This window comes from Hypanus sabinus, chromosome 17, assembly GCF_030144855.1.
Source record: "Hypanus sabinus isolate sHypSab1 chromosome 17, sHypSab1.hap1, whole genome shotgun sequence".
Lineage (NCBI taxonomy): Eukaryota > Metazoa > Chordata > Chondrichthyes > Myliobatiformes > Dasyatidae > Hypanus > Hypanus sabinus.
Genome location: NC_082722.1, coordinates 16,724,574 through 16,738,829, shown reverse-complemented (window position 1 = coordinate 16,738,829; position 14,256 = coordinate 16,724,574). Strand labels below are relative to the sequence as shown.

Sequence of the window (14,256 nt, the reverse complement as noted above, 5' to 3'; positions counted from 1 at the left end):
GGAGAAAGTAGTGTGGTCTTCTCATACCAGACTATTGACAACAGAAATTCCATTGATAACAGTTAACCAATAAGATAAAATATGACACTCACCACTGACTGAGAGGTCTTCAGAAAAATACAGAGGCAACCAGGAAACTCGCTGAACAATTACATGTTTATAGGTGATTATATAAAAATACAAACATGCACAAGGTTAAACTACAAGAAAAATAACAATTTTACACCCCAATCCAACAACTCCCAATCTTAAGTTGCAGTAGGGTGTACTTAAACTTCAGAATTTGTTGCAGCAGATTGCCTTCATACAGGTTTCCCCCACAATCTGAAGGTAAAACATTCCTATGAAACCGTTTGTAAACCGAAATGTCGTAAATTGAAGAAACAATTACCATTAATTTATATGGGAAAAATTTTTGAGCGTTCCCAGACCCAAAAAATAACCTACCAAATCAAAGCAAATAACACGTAAAACCTAAAATAACAATAACATACAGTAAAAGCAGGAATGATATGATAAATATACACCCTATATAAAGTAGAAATATTGTAGGTACAGTGTAGTTTCACTTATCAACTTGGGAAGACAGTGAGCCAAAATCGATTTGGAGAAAAAAAATTGGCACGTACACACATATGCGCATACACGCCTATGCACGTACACGCATACGCAAACAACTGCCTGCACAAAGCTTCACGGTCATTGTAGTCTTTCTGGGGTAAACACACGTACAGTATAAAGCGGGCATCTTTTTTTTGTAAAAGCGAAAATCCTCTTTGGTTAGCGAAAACAGGTACTAATGTTAAGTCTTTTGTAACAGCAAGTTGTCGTAAAGTGGATATTTGAAAAATGGGGACCACCTGTATCTGGTTTGGATAAATGGGGATGTGATGCATTGAACTGAAGGAATTGCAGGTTTGCAGTATTCTATAGGGAGCTGTTGGACTTGGTTTGATGCCTTATGGTAGCGGACTCCTGTTAAATGTGATAATGTGATTCTGTTTCTTGGAAGTGTTGGTTTGTTGAGCTAGCATTTACCCTGCTGCATGTGATGCTGCGTATGTTATTATTTGATAAGCACAATACACTCCTCTTTTTCCAGTGACCAATTTAAAATAAATGAACTGGCTATTTTTTATTTGACTGTTGGAATATTAATTAATGACTATTTCTGACCAGCTTCTGCCAAAACTGCTGACAGTCTAAGATGCTCTCCATCACAAAAGCCATTTTTCAGTCATTTTGATTCCTGATATTGTTGTGGTTGTTGGATGTGAATCATCCCAGCCCTCTGTTGGCCAGTGTCCTTGGCCAAACCAAGTTCAGTTGCTTGAGCAATGATCTTTGTTCCAGCATGATCTTGGAACTGGGCTGCATGTGGCTGAATGCACAATCTCCAGTTCCACTTACACCTCCTCAGCAAGTAAAGCAGTCTGTCTGAGTGAACTGAGACCTGTATAAATCTGATCAGTGGCAATCCTTGTAGAACATTATAGCACAGTACAGGCCCTTCAGCCCACAATGTTGTGCTGACCTTTTAACCTACTCTATGTTCAATCTAACCCTTCCCTCCTACATAGCCCTCCATTTTCTGTCACCTATGGTAGTCTCATTTGTTTCAAATGTCTAATGCAATGACTGTCTCCAATAATAATCTAATCAGCTATCCTGACATTGAATTGCCTTGGAGCGACAGAGGATGAGAGGTGACCTGATAGAGGTGTATGAGATGATGAGAGGCATTGATCGTGTAGATAGTCAGAGGCTTTTCCCCAGGGCTGAAAAGGGCCACAAGAGGACACAGGTTTAAGGTGCTGGGGAGTAGATACAGAGGAGATGTCAGGGGTAAGTTTTTTACTCAGAGTGGTGAGTGTGTGGAATGGGCTGCTGGCAACGGTGGATACGATAGGGTCTTTTAAGAGATTTTATATAGGTACATGGAGCTTAGAAAAATAGAGGGCTATAGGTAAGCCTAGTAATTTCTAAGGTAGGGACATGTTCGGCATAACTTTGTAGGTCAAAGGGCCTGTATTGTGCTGTAGGTTTTCTATGTTTCCAAATCCCAAGGCCTTTCTACCATTCACAGGGTGTAATTGCAGTGGTGCTTGAATGTTTGTGTACCCTTTAGAATTTTATCTAATTCTGCACAAATATGACCTAAAATGTGATCAGATCTTCACATAATACCTAAAACTAGATAAAGAGAACCCAATTAAATAAATAACACAAAAACATTATACTTATTCATTTATTTATTGAGAAAAATGATCCAATATTACATGTATTTGTTGGAAGAAGTATGTGAACCTCAAGGATTATCAGTTCATTTAAAGGGGAAATTAGAGTCAGGGGTTTCAATCATAGGTTGACAATCAGGTGAGTGTGGGAGGCCCTGCCCTATTTAATGAACATAAAGCTGGGTCTTCACTATCAAAGTTTGATCTTCCTCACACAGGGTTTTACAGGGAGATTTCTAAGGACCTCAGAAAAAAAGTTGTTGATGCTAACCAGGCTGGGAAAGTGTACAAAACCATTTCTAAGAAGTTTGGGCTCCACAGTCAAACAGATGGTTTTCCAAAGGAGGAAATTCAGTACTGTTGTTATTCTCCCCAGGAATGGTCGACCAACAAAAGTCACTCCAAGAGCAAGACATGTAATATTCCAGCACCAAGAACCCCAGGGTAACATCTAAGGAGCTACAGGCCTCTCCTGCATTGGCTGATTTCAGTGTTCATGAGTCTACCTTCAGGCAAACACTGAACAAGTGTGCATGGCAGGATTGTAAGGAGAAAGCCACTACTCTCCAAGAAGAATATTGCTGTCCGTCTAAAGTTTGCTAAAGACCATGTGGATAAGCCAGAAGGCTATTGAAAGAATATTCTGTGGACGGATGAATCCAAAATAGAACTTATTGGCCTAAGTGAGAAGTGTTATTTTTGGCAAAAAGCTAACACTACATTCCAGCAAAAGAACCTCATCCTATCTGTGAAACGCGGTGGCAGTGTCATGGTTTGGGCCTGTTGTGCTGCCTTGGGACCAGGATGGCTTACCATTATTGATGGAATTATGAATTCTGATTTGTACTAGTAAATTCTACAGGAAAAATGTCAGGGTATCTGTCCGTGAACTGAAGCTCAAGAGAAAGTGAGTCATGTAGCAAGACGACGACTCAAAACGCACAAGTCAATCTACCAAAAAATAGTTAAAGCAGAAGAAATTTGATGTTTTGGAATGGCCGAGTCAAAGTCCTGACCTTAATCCTGTAGAAATTTTGTGGAAGGACCTAAAGCAAAGAGTTCATGCAAGGAAGCCCACCAACATCCAGAGTTGAAGCAATTTCGCAAGGAGGAATGGCCTGAAATTCTTCCAAACCTATGTGCAGGACTGATCAACAGTTACCGAAACAACACACACAAAATGCCTGAGGAGCTCAGCAGGCCAGGCAGCTTCTGTGGAAAAGAGTACAGTCGATGTTTCAGGCTGAGGCCTTCAGCAGGTCTGGAGAAAAAAAGTGATGAGGAGTAGATTTAAAAGGTGGGGGAGGGGAGAGAGAAACAAACACAAAGTGATAGGCAAAAGCGGGAGGAGGAGGGGGAAGTAAAGAGCTGGGAAGTTGATTGGTGAAAGACATAACAGGGTTGGAGAAGGGAGAGTCTGATAGGAGAGAACAGAAGACCATGGAAAGAAGAAAAAGGGGGAAGTGCACCAGAGGGAGGTGATGGACAGGCATAGAGATAAGGTGAGAGAGGGAAAAGGGGATAGGGAATGGTGAAGCGGGGAATTACAGAAAGTTCAAGAAATCGATGTTTATGCCATCATTTTGAAGGCTATTCAGACGGAATATGAGGAGTTGTTCCTCCAACTTGAATGTGGCTTCATTGTGAGAGTAGAGATGGCCATGGACAGACGTATTGGATGGGAAGTGGCAGACGGAGCGTAGTTGCTCGGTGAAGTGGGCTCCCAACCTGTGTCAGGTCTCACCGATGCAGGAGGTCGCCGCAGTAGCACCACAGTATATGACCCCAACGACTCACAGGTGAAGTGCCGCCCCACCTGGAAGGACTGTTGGGGCCCAGAATGGTTGTGAGGGAGGAGGTGTAGGGGCAGGTGTTGCACTTGTTCCGCTTGCAAGGGTAAATGTCAAGAGGTCAGTGGGGAGGGGCTTGTGGACAAGGGAGTTGCGTAGGGAGCAATCCCTGCGGAAAGTAGAAAGTGGTGGTGGGAGGAGGAATTTGGGCTTGGTGGCGGGAACATGTTGGAGATGGCAACGCTGGAGATATTAGAAACACTGGGTTGAAGTTATTACTGTACGAGGGGGTCACACCAGTTACTGAAAGCAAAGGATCACATGCTTTTTCAAACAAATGCATGTAATATTGGATCTTTTTTTTAATAAATAAACGAACAACACCTTGATGAAGGGTTTCAGCCCAAAACGTCGTTACTACCTTCTCCCATAGATGCTGTCTGGCCTGCTGAGTTCTGCCAGCATTTTGTGTTTTCAATGAACAAGTTTAATGTTTTTTGTCTTTGTTTAATTAATTGGGTTCTCTATCTAGTTTTAGGAATTATGTGAAGATCTGATCACATTCTAGATCACAGTTATGCAGAAATAGAGAAAATTCTAAAGAGTTCACAAATTTCCTAGCACCACTATAGGTGTGATTCTCTTAACTAGCCTGGAAGATTGCAGCTCCAATAATAACACAATAAATTTGACACATCTGGGTTAAAAAGGCCAGGAAATTGGAATGCTGCTGTTCCATCATAAACCTCTATTCCTTCCATCTCCTGTACACAATGGCTGCACTGTGTGCGGTTTACAAAAGGCACTGCACTAGGTTAATCCAGAAGCTCCAAAATCCACCTCTTTGCTGCATCAAGAAAAACAAGGACAGCGAGCACGTGGGAACACCATGAGCTGCATGTTTCTCTCCAAGCTGCACAACATCTTGCCTTGGAAATATATTGCATCTCCTTCATTGCTGGGTTACAGCCTAGGATACCTATCCAACAATATTGTGGCCGTTAACTTCACCGGAAGGACTGTGGGTGCCAAGAAGCCGGCTCACCACCATTATATCAAAGGCAGTAAAGGATGAGCAATAAGTACAGATCTTTCCAGTATTATCTGCGTCTCAAATAATCAATAACAATACCTCTATAATATTACTTTCTTGCACATTGGTTGTCAGTTTTTGTTTATGTATAGTTTTTCATAAATTCTATTGTATTTCTTTACACTCTTGTAAATGCCTGCAGGAAAATGAATCTCAGGTTTGTGTATGGTGGCATCTACATACTTTGATAACAAATTTACTTTGACTTTGATAAATCAGTATCTGAATTTCCAAAAAAATCATCCATATGTTTTGACATTCCAAAGATCTTGGGATGTTCTGAATATCCTGGGAATATTTTAATGGTACAAGTGGAACAGGTTTTATCTATACATGAGATGTCACCAGGATCATGCCTCTAAACTTTTTATTTGTATGATTCTCAGATTCTAGCTGCTAATGGACTGACCGGGAAGGTGTTGATTTCAGAGAAGAGCCCAGAGCAGATAACACCTGAGGACCTGGATAATAACCAGGTGAGTTTGTGCTGAGGAAATGATGCGGTAAATGTGGATCGTTTGGGTAAGCCTCTTATCCTGTTTTTGTAGCCTGTCGGATAAAATTGTCCATGTTCCTAAAATACCATGGCTTTGTGCAGTTGAAACTTTATATGAGCCTTGTTTGGTGCACTCCTGTGCATTTTTCTGAGGCTAAGTTGCTCGCTGATTCTACGATTAATATTGCACTACAAATCCACCATATGCGATTAAATGAGTACAATTTATAAAGGTTACTATAACTAAGTGATTAATAACGATACAGTATATATGAAGAGAAAATTAAAGAAAAGGCACCAAACTTATCAAAGTCCAAACCACTTCGTGCACAGCCGTTGGAGCTCAATTTCTGAAGTCTTCTGGCCACCATTCGATCCCCTCCGAACTCCTCGACTCGCAGCTCAGGACCCTCCGAACTCCTCGGACTCTCCAAACAGCTCAGGACCCTCCGAGTGGTCAACCAAGCACATCTAGCTTCATCTCCCCCCCCCCCTCCTCGGAGAATCTCCCGGCCTCGGACCCCCCTTTGGGGTCCGATCCTCGCCCAGCTTAGAGCATTGCGTCCTCTCTCTCGACCCCCTCGCGCCGATCTGCCCAAAAGCCCGTCAACAAAAGCTTACAGACTCAGAAGAAAGAACATTAATCCCCATTTGGTTTACAAAGGAATACCATTCTCGTTATCAGTAAATTAGCATTCCTGCTAGTTAACAAAAAAGAAGAAACCCTCTTTACACTCTCCCTCCACCAAATAAAAGTCACGTCCTCATGACTACTAAATAACTCGCCACCTTTCCTGCCAACACACCGTAACCCAAGCACAAACAGTGACATCTCCTCCCCACACAGTAACCCTCACGCCCTGTTCCTCAGGCGCTACTTAGGTCAACTATCTGGGAGTTCCCTAACCCTTCTGAGGCCTCTGTACCCCCTCACCTAAACCCTTCAGGCTTGGACACAACTGGGGATACCTTGGGCCCACTACCAACTCCTCTCTCAACCTCTCACTCATGCCCCACACTGCACACAGCTAACCCTCCCCGCTACACCTGCCTCAATGGGAGAAGGGCCAAAGGTCTCTTCCTCAATCGAGGGAAAGGCAGCATGTACCACACATCCAGCACATCATCCATCGAATCTGTATTCTTCCTCATTCCTGTGATCGGTAGCTGCTGTTTGATCTTCTCCAAACGGAAACACGTGGCCTGCACTGCTCCCGCAGTCTCTTCAGCCTCCTGTTCAGTATTCACTGCACTTCTCTCCAGCTTTTTCTTCCTCATGACTTCTTCCAGATCAACTTTCAGGTTTTGCACTTCATTTGAACTGTCGATGGTCACCTTCAGGTTCCCTTCAAGCCTCCGCTTCTCTCTTCTGAGATTTGTCTGTAATTTCTTCACCTCTGCAAACTCCCCTCTCCAGGTTCTCAGTTTGCTATTACCCTCAGTCAGACAACTTTCTTCATTCTCTCCAACTTGTAAGTCTTCCGAATGGTTCCAGATCACTTTCTCCAGTCTCTCCGTCTTCATTTCAAACTTGGTTCCGTAGAGACAGTCTCTCACGAGCTGCGACCTTCGCCAGCCCTGGCACGTGTCCCGAAAACACTTTAACTCGGTAGTTCTCAGCTGCTCCTGCAACGACCTCACTTCATATTCTCCTGAGGCAAATCCAAACACCAAGAGATCATCCACATACACCAAAACTCCAAACGCCTCCACATCCCCTATGGTCTTCCACCTGCCCAGCAGGAAGGTTGCAAGGGCTCCAGAAATGCCCTGTGGCATCTTTTCGGACCCGAAGACTCCTAGGGAATTTATAACGGCCGTCTTCTCCTTGTCGGCCCCAATCATCGGGATCTGGCAACATCCACTCCTCAGATCCAGCATCTTAAACCATTTCGCACCACTCAGACAGGCCATCGCCTCTCCGGCCCACAGGGCCATATTCTGGTCACTGACAGTGCGCCTCTTCAACGCAATACAATCCACACACACGCTGCCTACGTCTTCCACGGCTTCAGGGGCCAGTTGCCGCAACCTCTCTCTCTCCGAGGTGTCTTCAGCAGTCAACTCCGCTCCCTCGTGGTATTTCGCAGCGTCCACTAGGAGGGTCTCACCCTCAGATACTTCCCCCAGGCTGTACCGCCAATGGCTCTTGTTTGAATTCGGTATCAGCCCAATGCTGCTACACACGTCCACACAAGCAGCTCGAAACTCTGGGTGCATCGACAATGCTCACCCGCCTCCTCCGGGCAGGCCCCCAAGCGCACCAGCAGGATATTGGTTCTCTCTAGAACAGAAACGCTGCCCGTCTCAACAGGGTCCGGACCCATCAGCATTAACGATTCCTGAACCTCAGTCTCCTCCACATTTGCCTCCAAGAACTCCATTTTCACTGACCAACAACCGTCGTCTGGATAATCACCGGCACTGGTACCCCGAATCTCCAGTGTTCTCAATGTCGTCAAGGGTAAATGCTTCCAATAACGGTTATGAAACAAACTGTACAGCAACTTAACCGGCGCCCCGGTGCCGAGGATGGCTTTAACTTGACTTCCATCCATCCGTAACAACACCTGTGCACGTGGCCCCTCTAAGCCTTCAGGAATAGAGTCTGTTCCTTTCGGGAGTTCCTTGGTACATTGCTGGGAACGTGCTCCCCCAGAGACCCCAAGCCGTTCCCCCACTGGGCCTCCTCTAAGTTTCCCGACACCTCTCGAATCAACAGAACAACTGATCCCCTTGACAGATCCCCTTGGCACCACAAGCAATTTATCTGCCCCCCTAGGCAAAAAGGGATACCCTAAAAACTTCCCACCAATCTCCTGCCACGGGTATGATAAGCCCCCCAGCTGCGGCATTTGACTTCCAGTCGAACCACACGCATTTTCCCACACTTTCCCAGAACTGGCAGCGGTCACTTCGAGGTAATTGTGCCTGACAGTTCTAACAAAATCACCAGCCCGCCTACTCAAACTTTCAACCCGTCCCTGTCGCTTTCCCTCAGCCAAGCACTGCCACTCACCCAACAACTGAGGGGTCCGCTCCGCCCACGCTTCCGCCCCTTTAGGGTTGGACATTATTCCAATAACCGGGCGGAGCTCACCACTGCTGAAACATCCCAACCTGTCACTCCTCACTCTCCAAACAGTACGGACAACCCATGGTCCCACCACCATTTCGTCAGCCAACAGCAACCACCCCACCCAACACACACGCAGCGATAACCAGCAATCGCACACCCACAAAGGCACACCAGCTCTTCGCCGCAGACACAATTTAAAGAGGGTGATCACACAGCTTCCACAGAAATCAATCCCGGACGAGCACCCCACAATGTAACCCCCTGGGTCGCCTCAGGCTCGCTCAGCTCGTTCTCGTCTAGGGGGAGCAGCCTTCGGCCCCGCCAAACTGGGTAATCAGCTGGTGTGGATGCTGTGTGATGTCCCCGCCTCACCCAAAAACAGACAGTACACCATATGCGATTAAATGAGTACAATTTATAAAGGTTACTATAACTAAGTGATTAATAACGATACAGTATATATGAAGAGAAAATTAAAGAAAAGGCGCCGAACTTATCAAAGTCCAAACCACTTCGTGCACAGCCGTTGGAGCTCAATTTCTGAAGTCTTCTGGCCACCATTCGATCCCCTCCGAACTCCTCGACTCGCAGCTCAGGACCCTCCGAACTCCTCGGACTCTCCAAACAGCTCAGGACCCTCCGAGTGGTCAACCAAGCACATCTAGCTTCATCCCCCCCCCCCCTCGGAGAATCTCCCGGCCTCGGACCCCCCTTTGGGGTCCGATCCTCGCCCAGCTTAGAGCATTGCGTCCTCTCTCTCGACCCCCTCGCGCCGATCTGCCCAAAAGCCCGTCAACAAAAGCTTACAGACTCAGAAGAAAGAACATTAATCCCCATTTGGTTTACAAAGGAATACCATTCTCGTTATCAGTAAATTAGCATTCCTGCTAGTTAACAAAAAAGAAGAAACCCTCTTTACACTAAGTTGCTCGCTGATTCTACGATTAATATTGCACTACAAATCCTAGTTAAATGGACACAGTGTGGTAAGTGCCCCATCAGTCCTGTGCTACTGAAAGTAATCAGCATTGTTGTTACTCATGCAATTTCTATTATGTTGTTATACATGATATATTCTTCTAGGGAAATAATCCTGATCTACATGTCAAATAGTGCTGTGACTTCAGTCCAAGATGTACTGCAGCACCAGGTACTTGCTGAATAAATAGATTTTTTCACATAAGCAAATTAGAGTAGTAATTCTTGCCGAAGATTTCTACTTTAACATGCCACACGAGATTAGGGCTCATGGGAGCAAGGGAAATGTATGAGTATGGCATGAAGGTTGGGCAGAGAAAGAGAATAATTAAGCAGGTGTTCTTGGATTAGCATATTGTATCTAAGAAAGGTTTAAGATCTGGGGCTATGTATTAGATCAAGAGAACAGGTGTAATGTATCCCAGTATTTTTCCTGAGCCAGTCTCCATTGAAAAGTAAACTGCAAAGGGTGTGAGAAACAAAAATAAGAACAAAAATTCAGCAAAGAATAAATAATGTAGTAAATGTTGGCTAAAAAGCTTGTGCTGTGTTTCAAGTTCCACTCTAGTGACGTGAATGCAAAAATCTAGGCCAATGCCATACTGAGAGGGACCTGCACAAGCCGAGACATTAATGCTACCTCAAATGAACAACACGGATCCAGAAAACTATTTTGTGAAAGAGCCAGGGAAGTTGGGCTTGGGTTCCAGTCTAGCACTAAAATGTATTCAATTGCATTTCCAAGAAAAAGTATTGTCTGGTCATTACATGTTGCTGTTATGGGAAGCATGTGTTTCGTACAATGCAAAATGACAGTACTTCAGAATAATTTCTTTGCCTGCAAGGTGTGAAGGAGAGTTTGAAAGGGCATTTATAAAGACTACAGCAGAGTGAGATTATATGGTTTTCTGGTTCTCAAATCCAGCCTCTCTACTTTTGAAAAGCTGTGATGTTTTCAATAATTATTACAAATCACAAATTAGCTTAAATATTGAGCTTGGGAATATCATTTGTGTCTTGGTGAGGGGTCCATCCAGGCCAATCAAGTCTGGTGAACAAGCATGTGCTGTTGGCCCACCCTGAATTCATAACCTCCTTCATGGCTTAAAACTGCAGTTTGTTTCATTCCTTTTCTGATTCCTTGAATATTGTTGGCTTTCTTTGTCCTAGAATAGGAATCTTGTTTTTGACTGTTTTAGTCTTTTGCCTCCTTAAAATCTTCTTCCCTTTCTGCCTTCCTGTCACTCATTTAGAATGGTCCTTAAGCCCCACCTCTTGTCGCAGTTCTTGGTTGACTGACTTCATGCAACTCAGATGCCAAGTTGGGTTAGGATTCAGAAATTTGGAAAGTTTTACTTCATTTTGGGTGTTTTCATTGGACATTATTAGGGATTCAGAGGTATTGCTTATAGAAATGTTGTTCATCCAGGTTTGAGTACGTGGATAGATATAGAAACTGCTCAGGAATGGACTTTACAGCTGCAAATTACTTTCTGCGTTGTATGCAATCTAAAAGTGGAGCAGATAAATAAGTTTGCAGCGAGAGGCTTTAATGAAACCCTTCTCGTGGCACTTTAGGCATTGACACAACTGATATATGCAAACACGAGGAAATCTGCAGATGCTGGAAATTCAAGCAATACACACAAAATGCTGGTGGAACGCAGCGGGCCAGGCAGCATCTATAGGAAGAATCACTGTCGACGTTACAGGCCGAGACCCTTCGTCAGGACTAACGTCAACAGTGGTTCTTCCTATAGATGCTACCTGGCCTGCTGCGTTCCACCAGCATTTTGTGTGTGTTGTTGATATATAATATGCTCTTCTGGAACAGATGATCCTCTCGTGCTTAACAAGTCTAACCTGTTTTCTGAGTAATGATGAAAGGTTTTGGCTTAAACACTGACTCTTTATTCCTTTACATAGATTGTGCTTGAGCTGCAGAGTTCAACATGCATTTTGAGTGTGTTACTTTGGATTTCCAGCATCTGCAGAATCTCTTACGTTTATAATCTGTTTTCTGTAATTGAGCCAGAATACTGGGCATGTTACCAAAAGGTCAACTTGATTGTTTTCCCAGGGAACATAGAAGTGTTCCTAAAGTAACTCACCATTGTGGGAATGTGAGAGCAAGTTTTAGCTTTGGAACACAGATGGTAACTGGACTAATGGCAACTAATAATAAGAAGGCTGAAGAATACAAATAAAATGGAGATGACACTTGGTTGAATCAAAGAGGTGTTTAGTTTTAGAGGCAGGGGTTCCACTTTGGCTTGGAGATTTGAGAAGAAAGTGGTCATCTATTACAAATGGGTGATGTATATGCACATGACAATATGATAATTGTACAATTTTCACTATGTGAGTTGTGATGTTTAAGTCACCCTGGCGCTCTGTGTGTAGGCCAAATAAAAAGACAAACAAAGGAAATTGATATTTAGCTGATTACTGTGGGGTAAGGTACGGTTTGAACTCCCTCATTATCCTCCCTTTTAGTGTATATTTGTTTTTTTTAAATTTGGGTTGTGGTTCTTTTCCTGCCAGATATCAGTTCTGATTGGAGAGCCATTCTTCACCACCAGTCTTCTACCTTGGCACAACCTTTACTTCTGGTACGCAAGGACCTATCTGGCCAAGCACCTGGCCAATGAGTTCACTGTTCTGCCACAGTCTACCACATTGATAGCAATGGCCGTCGAGTTTAAGGTGAGGAAAAGAAATTTGGTAATTTGGTTTATTATTGTCATATGTATCAGAAAGCTTTTGTTTTTCATGCCATCCATACCGATAATTTTATTACAACACAGATATCTACAATAAATATAGACAGCAGAGATATCTACAATAAATATAGGCAGCATGGAGTAAATGAGGTGTTCGAGGAATATAAAGAATGTAAGAAGAAAAGAAAGAAATTAGAAAAGCTAAAAGAAGATACGAGGTTGCTTTGGCAAGTAAGGTGAAAATAAATCGAAAGGGTTTCTGCAGTTATATTAATAACAAAAGGATAGCGAGGGGTAAAATTGGTCCCTTAGAGAATCAGAGTGGACAGCTATGTGTAGAGCCGAAAGAGATGGGGGAGATTTTGAACAATTTCTTTTCTTTGGTATTCATTAAGGAGAAGGATATTGAATTGTGTAAGGTAAGGGAAACAAGTAGGGAAGTTATGGAAACTATGACAATTAAAGAGGAGGAAGTACTGGTGCTTTTAAGGACTATAAAAGTGGATAAATCTCCGGGTCCTGACAGGATATTCCCTAGGACTTTGAGGGAAGTTAGTGTAGAAATAGCAGGGGCTCTGACAGAAATATTTCAAATGTCATTGGAAACAGGGATGGTGCCGGAGGATTGGCGTATTGCTCATGTGGTTCCATTGTTTAAAAAGGGTTCTAAGAGTAAACCTAGCAATTATAGGCCTGTCAGTTTGACGTCAGTAGTGGGTAAATTAATGGAAAGTATTCTTAGAGATGGTATATATAATTATCTGGATAGACAGGGTCTGATTAGGAACAGTCAACATGGATTTGTGCATGGAAGGTCATGTTTGACAAATCTTATTGAATTTTTTGAAGAGGTTACGAGGAAAGTTGGCGAGGGTAAAGCAGTGGATGTTGTCTATGTGGACTTCAGTAAGGCCTTTGACAAGGTTCCACACAGAAGGGTAGTTAGGAAAGTTCAATCATTAGGTATTAATATTGAAGTAGTAAAATGGATTCAACAGTGGCTGGATGGGAGATGCCAGATAGTAGTGGTGGATAACTGTTTGTCAGGTTGGAGGCCGGTGACTAGTGGTGTGCCTCAGGGATCTGTACTGGGTCCAATGTTGTTTATCATATACAATGATCTGGATGATGGGGTGGTAAATTGGATTAGTAAGTGTGCAGATGATATTAAGGTAGGTGGCATTGTGGATAATGAAGTAGGTTTTCAAAGTTTGCAGAGAGCTTTAGGCCAGTTAGAAGAATGGGCTGGGTGATGGCAGATGGAGTTTAATGCTGATAAGTGTGAGGTGCTACATTTTGGTAGGAATAATCCAAATAGGACATACATGGTAAATGGTAGGGCATTGAAGAATGCAGTAGGACAGAGTGATATAGGAATAATGCTGCATTGTTCCCTGAAGGTGGAATCTCATGAGGATAGGGTGGTGAAGAAAGCTTTTGGTATGTTGGCCTTTATAAATCAGAGCATTGAGTATAGGAATTGGGATGTAATGTTAAAATTGTACAAGGCATTAAGGCCAAATTTGAAGTATTGTGTATAGTTCTCGTCACCGAATTATAGGAAAGATTGAGAATAGAGAGAGTACAGAGAGGATTTACTAGGATGTTACCTGGGTCTCAGCACAAGTTAGGTCTTTATTCTTTGGAGCGTAGAAGGTTGAGGGTGGACTTGATAGAGGTATTTAAAATTATGAGGGAGATGGATAGAGTTGACATGGATAGGCTTTTTCTTTTGAGAGTAGGGGAAATTCAAACAAGAGGACATCAGTTGAGACTTAGGGGGCAAAAGTTTAAGGGTAACATGAGGGGGAACTTCTTTACTCAGAGTGGTAGCTGTGTGGAATGAGCTTCCAGTAGAAG

General features: G+C 43.4%; 1 protein-coding gene across 6 annotated transcripts in view; it reads left to right on the top strand.

Annotated features, from left to right (window-relative positions):
- The window catches only part of prmt7 (protein arginine methyltransferase 7), a 65,426-nt gene that overhangs the window by 41,196 nt on the left and 9,974 nt on the right, over positions 1–14,256 (top strand). For all 6 annotated transcript variants that reach the window (XR_009516228.1, XM_059992604.1, XM_059992608.1 and 3 more), the window contains 2 exons: positions 5,507–5,596; positions 12,218–12,379. Coding sequence is in view for 5 of the 6 variants with exons in the window: in XM_059992604.1 (XP_059848587.1) it covers positions 5,507–5,596; positions 12,218–12,379 (252 nt within the window). In the remaining variant the exon portion in view is untranslated. The remainder of the gene's footprint in view (positions 1–5,506; positions 5,597–12,217; positions 12,380–14,256) is intronic.